The sequence below is a fragment of the Natator depressus genome, chromosome 5, assembly GCF_965152275.1.
Source record: "Natator depressus isolate rNatDep1 chromosome 5, rNatDep2.hap1, whole genome shotgun sequence".
NCBI lineage: Eukaryota > Metazoa > Chordata > Testudines > Cheloniidae > Natator > Natator depressus.
The window spans coordinates 33219683-33235499 of NC_134238.1; the positions used below are offsets into that span (position 1 = coordinate 33219683).

The 15817-nt window shown below is 37.0% G+C and overlaps 1 protein-coding gene across 4 annotated transcripts in view; it reads right to left on the reverse strand.

Annotated features, from left to right (window-relative positions):
* Positions 1 to 1040: 1040 nt before the first annotated feature.
* Positions 1041 to 15817, reverse strand: part of ARL15 (ARF like GTPase 15) — a 332061-nt gene continuing 317284 nt past the window's right edge. For all 4 annotated transcript variants that reach the window (XM_074952550.1, XM_074952546.1, XM_074952548.1 and 1 more), the window contains one exon: positions 1041 to 4951. In XM_074952550.1, the coding sequence (XP_074808651.1) occupies positions 4799 to 4951 (153 nt within the window). In that variant the 3' untranslated portion in view covers positions 1041 to 4798. The remainder of the gene's footprint in view (positions 4952 to 15817) is intronic.

The window sequence follows — 15817 nt, forward strand, 5'->3', positions numbered from 1 at the left end:
GCTAAATCTAGCCTGATCTTCAGACCAAACCATACAATGGATGGAAGTTATTCACTTTACATGGTGGTTTACGAGGTTGGGAAAGAAAATGGTGTCCTCTATCACCATATACAACAGAGTGCAGTGGCCCTATATGACTTTCAGGTCCAGTCCAACTTCAGGTGGTGGTTGAGGGGTAGAGACCCTGTGTTTTTGCATGGGATAAAGCAATCTCTCCATCCCCCATTGTTAATCTAGTGGTTTGGCTGGTAATGCCATACTCCAGACACACAGATGTTCTAATTTGTTTGTACTATCAAGTCAAGGGGCTAATAAACTAACAAAAAATCTTTAAAGTCCTGTTAAATGAAGAATGATTATTAGATTTCCATTCATCTATGAATATGAAAACAAAGCATGAAGAAAATACTATTAGTTTTCAAATCTTCTAATTCCATCCTAGTCTTGATACATTATAACTGCCTACCTTGGAAACCAAACCAGGAATGTAGAGCCAGCCTGACTAATGCTGTATCTCAATCAGTTGCTTAACGGCTTTGTTTTGCTGGCATTTTGTATACTCAAACAGTTTGAGACAGGATAGTGGTACGCTGGAGTCCAAAACTGTCTGGGGAGTTATTTTTCTTCCATTGCACTCCTTTGAATAAGTTTATTTGTTTACACTTTGAAGGGGTTCCCCTCAGTACATGCACCACATCATAATGTCACAGTTCTATTTAAAATCTTTACTTAGTTACATAAGTATTTGTTTCTCAATCTGAGCTCCTGAAGTAATTGTATTACTAGGAATCACTTCTATGTGTAGTCCTGCAATAATTCTACGGTATATTTTAAAAATATTTCTGAAATAGCAAAACTCACTAAGAAAATAAACCAGCTTGAAATACCAATTGAATATTTATGTTATGCATAGATACGTCATATTATTCCAAATTAATCACTAGTTTTGACCCAAAAGTACATATTTTGAAAATCTGTTTCAAGGTAATGAAAAATGCACTTCCAAAAATTAATATTGAAAAGATTCAAGCTTACCACTTCAGTTCTACTCAGTGTTTATTTTCATATTTTGATCGTGGAAATCATGTATAAATCAGACATTACAAGTTCCTCTGGTCTTGCAGTTGCCTACATGAATGGGTCAACTATTAAGTACAGATGATGTATTTTTAGTATAAAATCAGGATAATATGACATTTAACTATCAACCAATACTCAATTACAGAAAAGATACAAACTTTTGTAATATAAATTAATTGCCATTACAAAAAGGCAACTGTAGTAGCTAATAAGGTACAAAAATCTGTAACTTCTATAAATATAATGAAACGCCAGAAACTAAATGAAATAATACATCACAGATTTCTGTACAGCACATTTGAATATGCAAACTAAGACACATAGCACATTATACAGCAAGAAAGACTATCAAAAACACTAACAAGCATTTTCAACACCACTGCAAATTCTGTTAGTATAAGTACAGGACATAACATGGAAGCGACAAGATGACCAGCTCAGAACTGCTAGACAAAGGAGGACAGTTGTAAAACATTAGGCGTCAGACAGAAGCATGTCAAAAACAGCTGTTGTTGGATACTGATTGATAATGTTTTTATTCTGACTGCTGAAACACTGCAGACAGACATAGGTCTGAGAAGCCGCCCAGTGTGGGCACATCCACACACACAAAAACACACACCCAGAAAGTAATTTAACAGATGGCTAAAGAACATTAAACCACAGTATCTTTTTTTTTTTTTTAAGACAATATTCACTGTTTAATGAAGTTGCATGGAAAGTAGCTAGTTCCTAGTGATTGAATTTATTTAATCTAAACGATGAATGCACAGGAAGAGAAAACAGTCATTGAGATTGGTCATCTGAATAAAAAAAGGTCTGGTATTCACAGATTCTGTATTAAGAATATTCAAGAACACTTTAGACAGAGTGTGTGACATGAACTGCTATGTATTTTTTAATCCCTCCATAAAAAAGGTGAAAGTGTTTAACGTTTAAAATCTACAAATCCATTATAATCCATTCACAAACAGAATCACATTGAAAGTAATGTTAAACATCTTTCTTGAATACTTAAACAGTTACGAGGTATTGTTTCAACCTTTAGTAGAGAGTGATTACTAAGAATATGCACACTGAAAATCATTACAAAAAAATTTCACTGCGCCTGTGCAGTTGACATTTTCCTAAAGAAAAGAATTAAACATCAAAAGGTCCTAATATACTGTATAATGGAGTATGGCTAAAGCCATATTCTGATTGGCTAGTTGGGCCTTTTGGATGTCACTGCTATGTAGCACTTTCCAACAGTGTATAGTTGAGATTTCATGACCAAACTAATATCAAAACCCCTATGACCTTTGCACCAAATTAACTGTTGGTGTAAATTAGTAAGAAGTAAGTGGAGTTGGTCTCATTTACACCTGTTATGAATTTGATTAATTACATCTAATATGGGCCAGAAGACAGAAAATAGTAAAAAGATTGTTCCTCCCACCCTCTAATTTTAAACCGAAAAGCAGCTAAATGTTTAGAATGCTACCTTTTCCCTTCCTCTTGCCCCCAGAGCAGGCTTCACTTTTGCATGCAGCCCGCTTCCCCTTCTTACTCATATCCTCCTCCAAACAGATTCTTTTGCAGACACCTGAGAACTTTAAATTGTTTGTGTTACCTGAAAGAGTGAATTGGAAGCTCTAAACTAGATCCCAATTCATTTTTAGTTCAGGTAAAGGGAGCCCACTCAAGGTGCCTAGCAATACCCGAGGGGCAGCAAGCGTGTCCCAATTCATAGAAGGAGAGTTGGGAGCTGGTTTTGAGTAACATGAACAGTTTAAGTTCCTGAGTATCTGCAGAAGAGGTGCCTTGGGGCAGCACATGGGTATGAAATACATAGATAGGGGAAGGGAGGGAGAGGAAAGTGTCAGTGAGCCCAGATGCTCTCTAGGAAGCAGATTCTAGCGCTCTGGTCACTTTCAGCTCTCAGTTTCTACTATACAATTAATCCAGAAGTTACTCAGGAACCCCCATTTAGTTTTGATTATAGGAAGTGAGTTGAAACAGCCTCTATCAGGCTACACACTTATATTGAAATGTGCCTCAGGGAAGCAGTTCACAAGTGACGGAAGAAGTGATCCAAATAGTTCAAGGAAACTTTAAAAAGGTAAAAGTTATAGAAACCAGTTAATTTAACCAAGAGTACATTACAAATAGGGAACCAACTTTTATAGGCTCTCCCTCACGATTTTTTCTTATCCTCAAACTAATTATAAACTAAAATAAACTTAAAGAAATGAACTCCTTTCAGAGTGAAAAAGACATGTTGAATAAAGCTCTGAAAAGTAGGTCTTCTTTTAAGAAGATTTTTCAAAACCTGAAACACAGAATCAAGATGGATTTCTATACCCTCAGTATGCCATTGCAGGGTATGCATCAAGCAGGATATTGGTGGATGTGGGCAGCTAACTGGACAAGGCACAACCACCACCCTGTGTACCAAACATCTACTGATTTCTACACCCTCTTGTGATATCTGGTTTTATTATGAACCAATGAACTGAGAAGCTCATTTGAAAAGCAAACTGATTTACATCATTTTAAAACTGCCAAAAGGCATGCAAATGTTGCAAACCTGGGGTGGGTGCGTGGGGCTAAGGGGTGGAATATGTATTGCATTCCTAGAACTGAATGGAGTTTTTCCATTTTTGTTCAAAACTGTGGTTCTGATTAATAAACTTTTTACTAACATTCAGTCCTCAGCAAACTTCTGAAGGCATTTTTTAAAGTCCTGAAAATAGGGGTTTATAACAGGAGATATTGGCAGACCCTTAACTGTAGTATAGAGGCAGGAGCACAGTTGTGATAACAATACTACTTTGAGTGAGAGATACAGCAGATCCCTTAATTTAAAACTGTCACACTTCATGCTATTTATACAGCATAGATCCACATCGGAGTTAAAATACATATACTCTTGCTGCTCTTTGATGATAGTCACTAAAAAAACAACAACTGGTCAACTTTATCCAACCTATTTAATTTTTAAAAAAATATCATCTACTTAAGTTGTAGCTGCAAATTTTCTGCAAGCTATTTTTTTTATAATCCAGATAATCCAAAACCCATAGCAAACACACAAAGCACACGCTGTGTCTGTGCCTTATTTCCCCTTATTCCCTCTAACTTGACTGCTTGTACCTTTGAAAGGGTTAAAAATTAGAATAGTAGTCAACCAGCAAGGTATTTGTATTTTCATTCAGTAAGACTTCAGACTAGACTTTGCATCAAGACATTTCCTTGCTTGTAAGATGATTTACTGGTACTCTGACTGGCCATCCTTTCCATATAGCTTGTTTGCTGATCCCAAGGACTAACACACACAGTAATATCCACAAATTTTTAATGACACTTACTTTTCAGAAAACATAGTTGGTGGTATTTTTTTTCATCCTTTACAGACTGTGACTTTGTGCATGCAGAATTCCATATCAAGAATGTTTTTATGATAATGCAGGGAAAAAACATGCAGTGAGCAAAATTAGTGGTGCACAAAGAGGAACTCCCTATATTTCAGTAGCGTGATGACTTAACTGGAATAATCATATACCCAATACCAATCATATACAGCGCATTTATTTTAACAAACAGATCTTCTGCACTAAATGAAAATTTATATTTACTGCAAGCCGTAACGCAGTCTCGATACCAAATCATAATTAAGCTGGGAGCACAATAAACAGGTTCAATGATGACTGGAGAAGCAGTCCTCTTTCCTAGCTTTTCACATTCTTGAAGGCTCAAGCTCTCTCTCTTCTAGCAAATTTATCAGAAGGGTGAAGCTGTCTTTTACTGCTTCCATATCATCCAGGGAGCAGGGTTTAAGAATCCAGCGCTTTCCTCGTGCAAGTGGTTCAAGTTCAAAATATTTTTTGATCTATTTTAAAAAAAGTAGAAAAGAGGAAAAATTAGTATTTCTTTCATATTACAGCTGGTCTCTTAGAAAATAAAATGTAAAAAACCCCCAGAGGACACTCATTTTTAGAATCACATCCACAGCTGTTCTTATACTACAGGTTATATGTTGTGACCGGAAAGTGTCTTCTTTAGGGGTGAGTGACCTGCTTTGCAAGCCCCCATTCGACCAATACCTCTAACAGCATGGGAGGTCCGAGAAAGAATTATATGCACTTAAGGCACAGAGTAAAGTATATTAAGCAAGTGTTCAAAAAAGTCAGAAGAACAACAGCAAGCAACTTTACAAACAGCTGGGCATGTACTTTAAAATCAACCTCATGACATGCTGTACCATATTGTTATTGGTAATCATCTGTAACTACCTGATCAACCAAAATATGTAACACACAAATTTTACTGTCAAAAAATTCCCCAAACTTATGTACTTGATTCAATGGTAAATTACAGCAGAGGTTTCCTGGGAACTTCAAGCAACTGACTGCTAGATGCAAATGACTTATGCAACCAGTTGGCTCATTTGTAGCTATACATCGAAGTCTAGGATATTAATGTTGTCAAGGTAACAATAAGTATTATGTATGAGAGATGCTGTCTTTGTCTCTGATTGGCATATAGCATATTCTAGGTACAATAAAATTAAATATTAGTATTACCATCATAGAACAGTGGTTTTCAACCTGTGGTCCATGGACCCGTGTGGGTCCACAGACTATGTCTAAGATTTCCAAAGGGGTCTGCTCCACCATTTGAAATATTTGAAGCAGCCATAAAGCACTTATAGACAAGTAAGGAAAGCCAGGTATATGTTGGTTGTTCTTCCCGAACTCACTGAAAGGCTTTTACTTCTTTTAAACACAATAGTCTCATTGTGGTTTAAGCAAATTATCAAGAAAAAAATAAGTTCAATTATTTCCTTGGTCTTTTTTAGAAAAGAAAAGAAGTATAATAGCTGGCACGTTTCAGACTATTTTGATCAGTGGATTTCATTAAGCTGTGTTTGTCAAGGAAAATTCCAACATACTTTTTCCTTAGTCAGTATTTGATCCAGAAAACCTACTAATGTCTGACACGTCAAAAATGGACTTTTATCTCATATATATATAAAACTGCAATTACATGCATCAATGTTTGCTATTGTCAAAACACCAATAGAAATATTTTGTCCTTACAAAGTTTAGTATGAACATTCTTGTACTGAGGAATGTTTTTGCAAGAAATATTAAGTTTCCACTCTCATAAAGACAGCCACAAACATGCACAATAATAGTAATTATTATTTTTATTTGTATTGTGGTAGCAACCAGAGGCCTCAATCAGGGATCAGAAGCCCTATAGCACTAGACTCTGTACTCATTAACTAAATCTTCTAAAGACAAAACAAGCTGTACATTCTCCTTGAAACTCTTCAAAATGTCCCTACAATTGTTTTGTTTACCTGATAACCTAATTAAATACTAGAAGCCTGTAGCAATTTTATTAATTGACATAATCTGAATTTATGTACTGTTGTGACAAGATACTTAGATGAAGTGCTAGACAGAAGTCAATATTAGAAATATTACAGCAAGGTAGGAGAGATTACTTATCTACAATAATCTAAAAAGGTAACTGTATTACTAGGGATCTTGATCATAGTTATCAGAAAAATGGATATTTCTATTTAAATAAAGAAGTGGGAACAGCTACCCGTTTCAGCTCAGAAACAATCAAACCTAGATTTGTCAAACAATGCAGAATCAGGTTGGTAACAACCTAGAAAGATGGTGTAAAATCAAGAATAGAGAAAGTGTAGGAATACTTACCTATGAACAGCAGTTACCAAACCATTATTTACTGTGTTTTCGCTTAGTGTAAAATGTTATTAAAATGATCACCAATAGTACAAGTTTAAAATTTGCAATAACATTGCAAAAATTTCCTAAAAATCTTGAGACAATTAAGGATTTTAGAACTGAATTTTTAATACTATTAGGATACCTATTTCATATCTTTATTTTTAAACCTACATATCGGTGTGGTAAATCATTAGAATATTCAGTAATCTAGTGAAGGTATGTATGTTGAAGTCTTTCATATATTAGAAATTATACTAAAAGTCAATTTAGGTCAATGTTTAAGCGAAGTACACTAACCAAAGGATTTGGGTACAAGGGTATAAGAATGTTGTAGTTTGGTTCGGTAACTGCACTCTTTGAATGCTAAGTATGGAGAGGATGTGAAAGCTGTACAAAAACGTAACAAATCAAGGTTTCACTACAGCCACTTGATAAAAAGACCCTGCTGGTGTTAAGCTGACAAATATGGCTGAGTAACGTGAGATTTTCAGACCTACAGAATGCCTACCATACACCCCCTACTGGTAGACCACTGCAATCTGCCCCACTGATTACATACAAGTCTTAATGTACAATCCTATTTATACTAGATGCTTGAAATAAGGCCAACCAAAGCTGATTATCAAAAGGTAACTGCATTTTAATGATGGTGTCCTTGAGCTTAAGCTTTAAAATTTACAATATATGAAAACGCACATGGAAAAGAAATAACGGCACCAAGCACACTAGCACTTTAGTCTTCATGCAACTTAGAGCAAAAGTAACAACTACTTACCAGGTCATACTGTTGTCAAGATGTACAAAATGATTTTAGGTTACATTTCAGTGACTGTATGTTCCAAAACAAAGTCAATAATGGAGTAATAAAACAGGGCAAAATTCCCTTTGGTAAATTGGTATAGGAAAAATTGTTTTCTTGACAAAAATTGAAAATCCCATTCTTTTAGTTTTTTTATTTCTTGGTATGTAAATAAAATATAGAAATTAAATTAACAATCTGGCACAAATATTCTGTGTTTGTGAGGCTGATCCATGTTCCAAAATATCCATAGCCAGAGAACCCAAATCTTGGTGGCTGCTGAAATAAGAGGAAGCTGATCATTATGCAGTGGCTTTTGGAGTAGGAACCTCTGGTGATGACACCACAGAACAGCTGTTTGGAATACCCATAGGAGTGCAGCTATTCTGGGGACAGCCATAGAGAAAAAGGCTTGCTAGCTGACTTGTCTCTAACCCAGATATAGAAAGGGACTATAATTAGCCTACCCCTGTCAAGGTTCCTCCCCCACTCTGAACTCTAGGGTACAGATGTGGGGACCTGCATGAAAAACCTCCTAAGCTTATCTTTACCAGCTTAGGTCAAAACTTCCCCAAGGTACAAAATATTCCACCCTTTTGTCCTTGGATTGGCCGCTACCACCACCAAACAAATACTGGTTACTGGGGAAGAGCTGTTTGGACACGTCTTTCCCCCCCAAAATACTTCCCAAAAACCTTGCACCCTACTTCCTGGACAAGGTTTGGTAAAAAGCCTCACCAATTTGCCTAGGTGACTACAGACCCAGACCCTTGGATCTTAAGAACAATGAACAATCCTCCCAACACTTGCACCCTCCCTTTCCTGGGAAATGTTGGATAAAAAGCCTCACCAATTTGCATAGGTGACCACAGACCCAAACCCCTGGATCTGAGAACAATGAAAAAGCATTCAGTTTTCTTACAAGAAGACTTTTAATAAAAATAGAATTAGAAATAAGAAATCCCCCCTGTAAAATCAGGATGGTAAATACCTTACAGGGTAATTAGATTCAAAACATAGAGAACCCCTCTAGGCAAAAACCTTAAGTTACAAAAAAGATACACAGACAGAAATAGTTATTCTATTCAGCACAATTCTTTTCTCAGCCATTTAAAGAAATCATAATCTAACACATACCTAGCTAGATTACTTACTAAAAGTTCTAAGGCTTCATTCCTGGTCTATCCCCGGCAAAGACAAAATGTAGACAGACACACAAACCCTTTGTTTCTCTCCCTCCTACCAGCTTTTGAAAGTATCTTGTCTCCTCATTGGTCATTTTGGTCAGGTGCCAGCGAGGTTACCTTTAGCTTCTTAACCCTTTACAGGTGAGAGGAGATTTCCTCTGGCCAGGAGGGATTTTAAAGGGGTTTACCCTTCCCTTTCTATTTATGACAACCCCTATTTTAGATATTTAACAACAGTGGCATAGAAGTGATCTTCAGAACAATTCATTGTACGTTATTGCATTCTCCAATGTAAGATTTACACTACACTGGATGAACCTCAGTAAGTCAAGGGCTTTGGGAACTGTTTCCACTATTTTGAAGTCTCGGGAAATTAGTTTGTGTACACAAACATTTCTCCTGTAATTCAAACCGGTGTTTGCCCTCTTATATATACAAAGCGTGATTCAATTCTAAAAACAAATATTTTCAGACTAAAAAAGAAGCCTGCACTATCCAACTGAGATAAGACAGTGACTCAAAAGCTAGATTGGCACAATTAGGTGCCCTGTGTTGTGTATATGGTCTACATTTCTGTTGGAATTCTCTCTTTAACTTATCTCCCCTCCACCATCCCCTCATTTCTTTGTATTTGTTTTCAACACTGTCTTTCCTTCATTTTCACACATTTATTCCCAAAGGGAATTTTTCTCTCTGCTCCTATTTTCACAACTCTTCTAGACATGATGGAACCCAACCACCACCAAAATGTCTGAGTGGGTTTGAAACTATGTGAATAGCTTACTTACCCTAGTTTTTGCACAATCTCTCATCACAGTAGGACAAAAGTGGTCATTTACTAGTAGGAGCTCTTCTGTCTTCTCCTATTGCCTGAATGATGAAAAGGGTCCCTTCCTGTCCATGGGATATCCAAGCTGAATATAAAGCTACAAACACGTATCCTTCACTCAGCATACAATTATCTGTCTTGAACTGGCATTTTAAATTACTTACAACAGGACTATGAAATTTCTAAAAACTGAGGTTAGAAAGAAATATGACGAATTAAATGCACATCACTGTAAGACTTCTGTACCGTTTTCTAGTGCTGCCCATTATGGGTCTTCATCCCACAATGGGGCCCTGTCATGTTGCAAAAATTAAGTTGTACTGATACCACATTCTGTAATCAATAACCCTCCCCACAACACATGTGCAATATTATTTTCTCCCACTTGAATACACTAGAAATATAATTCTCAAACATTGCTTTTTCCAACTTGTAGATTAAGCAAAAACTAGCAAAGATTCATGCCCAGATCCTCAGCAAGTGTAAATCAGCACAATGCTATGGTGTTTGTGGTCCTACAGCAATGTACACAGGCTGAGTATCTGGCCCCAAAGTTAATTTCATATGTGACATTACTAACATGCGGGTTTCAGAGTAACAGCCGTGTTAGTCTGTATTCGCAAAAAGAAAAGGAGTACTTGTGGCACCTTAGAGACTAACCAATTTATTTGAGCATAAGCTTTCGTGAGCTAAAACCCACTTCATCGGATACATACTGTGGAAAGTTTAGAAGATCTTATTATATACACACAAAGCATGAAAAAATACCTCCTCCCACCTCACTCTCCTGCTGGTAATAGCTTATCTAAAGTGATCACTCTCCTTACAATGTGTATGATAATCAAGTTGGGCCATTTCCAGCACAAATCCAGGGTTTAACAAGAACGTCTGGGGGGGGGGGTAGGAAAAAACAAGGGGAAATAGGCTACCTTGTATAATGACTAAGCCATTGTTGCAAGGATAGGTTCCTGGATTAGTGGTTCTGTTGTGTGGTATGTGGTTGCTGGTGAGACAGCCCCCCAACCTGAAGCAAATACTCACCAGCAACCACATACCACACAACAGAACCACTAACCCAGGAACCTATCCTTGCAACAAAGCCCGTTGCCAACTGTGCCCACCTATCTATTCAGGGGACACCATCACAGGGCCTAATAACATCAGCCACACTATCAGAAGCTCGTTCACCTGCACATCCACCAATGTGATATATGCCATCATGTGCCAGCAATGCCCCTCTGCCATGTACATTGGTCAAACTGGACAGTCTCTACGTAAGAGAGTAAATGGACACAAATCAGATGTCAAGAATTATAACATTCATAAACCAGTCGGAGAACACTTCAATCTCTCTGGTCACGCGATTACAGACATGAAAGTCACTATTTTACAACAAAAAAACTTCAAATCCAGACTCCAGCGAGAAACTGCTGAATTGGAATTCATTTGCAAATTGGATACAATTAACTTAGGCTTGAATAGAGACTGGGAGTGGCTTAGTCATTATGCAAGGTAGCCTATTTCCCCTTGTTTTTTCCTACCCCTCCCCCTCCTCAGACGTTCTTGTTAAACCCTGGATTTGTGCTGGAAATGGCCCACCTTGATTATCATACACATTGTAAGGAGAGTGATCACTTTAGATAAGCTATTACCAGCAGGAGAGTGGGGTGGGAGGAGGTATTTTTTCATGCTTTGTGTGTATATAATAAGATCTTCTAAACTTTCCACAGTATGCATCCGATGAAGTGGGTTTTAGCTCACGAAAGCTTATGCTCAGATAAATTGGTTAGTCTCTAAGGTGCCACAAGTACTCCTTTTCTTTTTACTAACGTGCATTTATTCTCTTCAAACAGCTCTAAGATTAATTTTGAATAACTATCACAAATGAATTAAATTGCAGCAAGGGCAATTTAGGTTGGACATTAGGAAAAACTTCTTAACTGTCAGAGTGGTTAAGCACTGGAATAAATTGCCTAGAGAGGTTGTGAAATCTCCATCATTGGGGATTTTTAAGAGCATGTTGGATAAACACCTGTCAGGGATGGTCTAGGTAATATTTAATCTTACCTTGAGTGCAGGGGACTGGACTAGATGACCTCTCGAGGTCCCTTCCAGTTCTATGATTCTATGAATCTGACAGTTTTTTGGACTACTGGATTTGTGTCTGCTTATCCAAAAAAAAAAAAATAAATAAATAAAAATAAAAAATGGAGGGCCATATCCAGCTTCATCTAAATCTCAAACTATCATGGTAACGAACGTGCTCATGTGCTATATTCAGTTAGGACAACTCAGGAAAAAAATTGCTTTAATTGTAGTGATGGCTATAAATGTATTTCAGTATCCTTTTACATAAAAATATCAGGCAAATAGACAAATCCACTGAATCTTGTTTGCAGCCTCAGCTAAAATCCAAGTTAAAATGTATTTCAATCATTTGAAAAACATGTCCAAAACAAATGAAATCCTTCAAAAATATCAGAGTTGAGGAAATAATTCTCTCTTATGAAAGAATCCTATTACCACATCGTTACCGTGATAGTTAGAGCTGTTTGAAGAGTTCTGCTTCATTGCTCAGTAGGTATAGTAGACTGTCTCAATTTCTCTCCAACAGTTGAGGGAAAAAGGAAAGATTTTGATGATAGGAAAAAATAAATAGAATGCTTGCAAAATTTTTGTTTTTCAATGACCTGTCCAAGAGTGACATTTATAGGAGGCTCCTTACCTCAAAATGTTAAAACTAATTCAGAACTGATCAATATGTACTTGACATATTGTATTTGGATTGGACTCCACTGTTGCCTGTTGTGTGCACATGCACACAATGGAGATGAGGTTAAAGTGCTCTTAAAATCTGCCTCTAACAAATTTATAAATTTAACTAGTTCTGTTGCTGAGTTTATTGTCACTCTGATTTCTGAATCTGTGAACGTGAAGATCGAACTTAAAGCATTTAATTACAAAGCATAAAGATTTTATGATAGAAATCATGTTACTGAGTTTTTATTTGTTTTTTAAATAGGACCTGACATGCTTAAGGGAAAAACTTCTGTATTTCTGAGTAACAGCAGTGGCACTGGTAGACATTGCTCTAGGTTAAAAAACAAAAAAAACATTTCCATCCTAACACTTGTTTTCATAATGCTCACAACTAGTGAAGGGCAATAATGGCTATGAAAGGGTTGTGAAATTTGTGTTGCTAGGTTACTTTGTATGGTTATGAAGCATTTGAAATTTTGCTTTTAGCAAAAATAGTAGGTCCAAAAGCTTTTGCAAATGGGTTTCTGAAAGTCATTTCTAGTTCAAAATTTTTCATGTAAGTTCTACTATGGCCATGGCTGACAATTCTGACTTGTGAATTTTGACTGACAGGGATAGAGGAACACACATGCACTTCACAAATCATTTATGAAGTATCCAATTTACACAGTGCTTTACGGAATAGATGCTCTCCTCCCTCCTTTTTATCATTCGTAACCTCCAGACTCGACTCTCCTGAACTTGACCTTCAGATCATAAGTGATTCACTCTTTTGCCTGCATTTTATAGTAGAATCTGAAGTGTTTTCAAGGGAGAGAGAGGATGCTTGACAAATGAGAATGGAAAGACTGTACTAGAGAGTGCAGCGTGGTACTGGCAAACCCAAGTGTGGGAGACTAAAGAAAGGAAGGAGAAGAAGGTGACAGTTGTGAAGAGTGTGGGGAGTGGTGGTCACAAAAAATGTCCAAAAAGTCACATCAGATAGAACAACTCTGGTCCCTCTATCGTGATAAGCTATATAGGCAGGTATATACAGAGATACACAGACACATTAGGACATGTAAGAAGGGCTGACACAGCAAGGGACCAAATTGGTACAGAGATCTGTATTAGACACTCTGTTCCGGCCAGGACATAGGTCCATGTTGAGGAGCTGCCAGTATGTCAGCTCTTTCCACACATCCACTTAGGAAGGAAATTGATTTATTTGGGTATATTGTGCTAAATTGTTCACAGAAAATAATAAAAGATCAGGTAGTTGGTACAAAATCTTTGCCATAATTTTTTTCAACAAGAATAGCCTATTTTCCGATTTCAGAGTAACAGCCGTGTTAGTCTGTATTCGCAAAAAGAAAAGGAGGACTTGTGGTACCTTAGAGACTAACCAATTTATCTGAGCATAAGCTTTCATGAGCTACAGCTCACTTCATCGGATGCACGGTATGCATCCGATGAAGTGAGCTGTAGCTCACGAAAGCTTATGCTCAAATAAATTGGTTAGTCTCTAAGGTGCCACAAGTACTCCTTTTCTTTTTGCCTATTTTCCGAAAAATCCTTTGATTTTAATTGTCATGGCCATGCTCGAGTCTCTCTCAGACTACTGGGAGTCACTTAGATAATATGACGAAGAGGGTGGTATAAGCAGCTACAGAACAGAAAAAACTGTTGGATGCACAGGAAAGAAAAATTCTCCATATGCAGCCAACCTTTTATGGGGGAGCCTGAAAGATGACTCATTCAAATGGTTTACTGCCTCCTGGTCAATGGTGACAACACCATCTCATCTATTTGGGAGTGGCATGTGAGAACAATCTCACCACCCATTAATATTAATGCAATTAAAGGGCTGTTGCACAACTTCCTCAATCCCCAAACTCTATGCTGAACAGATGAGTTCAGCACAGCCTTAGAAAGAAAGGATTTGTTATTTCATACAAAAATCAGGAGAAAAGAAGTTACAAATTTGTCAAATGGAAACAAAACTATGCCTCTCAGAGACAGCACTATTTTAACAGATAGTACATTGTCCTGGTTTCTAAAACCAGTTCTCCCACTGGCAAGTCACTTCACCCCTCTCTCTCTCTCTCTCTGTTTCCTCCTTTGTCTCAATTGGGGTCTCTAGGTGCTACTGTAACACAAATAATAAATGACAATTACATAGTGCAAATTTCACTGCAAGGCTGAACAGATCTCAGGTCAGTCCGTAGTGAATTCTAGTTATTGTACTGCCTTTAGAAATAACACACCCTTAGAAATGTATTAGATTTATAGTATCAAGTATTAGACGGTAAAAGACCTATACACTGTAAAGCTGATCATTAGCAGTGACTAAAGCCAAAGACATTCAGAACACTTGACATCCTACTTTTCCCCCCATGTATGGCATACCCACATAATATATGTGAACTTTTTTTGAAACAGCTAAGCAACCACACATGCCTGAGGGACACCATTAATGTACTCAGATGCATACTACTTTCATATATGTCCTAAGATAGTTTATTTATTTTACATGTACAAATACATGTTTTAAATTGCATATACCCCTTTAAGAAAAAAATTACTTCAGTGTTTGCAAAAATAATTGTACAAGAAAGATACTAAAAAACACAGAACGTTTACTAATTTCACTATTTGATTTATTTGGCTTGACTACTATCAGGTTTGTTACAACACAGGAAACTAACACTGGCTTTTTAAAAATCAAATCTTTCTAGCTCAAGATGCCCTAAATGGGTTATATTTGACTTTCAGTTTGGTTTTTTAGTCAGATTGTTGGTGTTTCATGGCTTGTTTTATTACAATGTGAAAGTTAAATACAAAGTAGAATGTTTACTTTGGCAGGAAAAAAATTCTCATCTCAACTTTGGCTTTAGCTATTAATACAATCCTAACCTCAGGAATACTACTTATACAAATATTTACCTAGTAAATACACCTATGGTGTAGAATGTCCAGTTAAAATTATCTTTAATTATCCAGAAGTCCAGAGACCAATCTGTGATGTAATTCACCCCTATATTCGCACCGTACACACTACTGGAATTATCTTTGTCTATGCCTTGTAAATTATCATTTGAAAACTCAATTTGCTGCTCAGTATCATCCTGGTAAAATGTGTGTGGAAACACTGTATGTGAAATTATAAGACTCCCCTGGATGTTATTAACCCAATTTCCAAACCCCACAGCCCTGCCCAGGTAGAAGTCAGGTCTGTACTAACCAAAGGAAAGAATGTGTGCTTGCCTTAATTTGCATTTAAGCAGTAAACATCCTTCCATATTTACTGTCTCCTGGGTCTCAGCTGGGGATTGAAACTATAAAAGGAGGGACAAACTCCCCAATGCACTCCTCTCTCCCCTGCCCACCACATTCACCTCACTTGAAGAGACAAAAGAAGCAGCCATTGGATGCT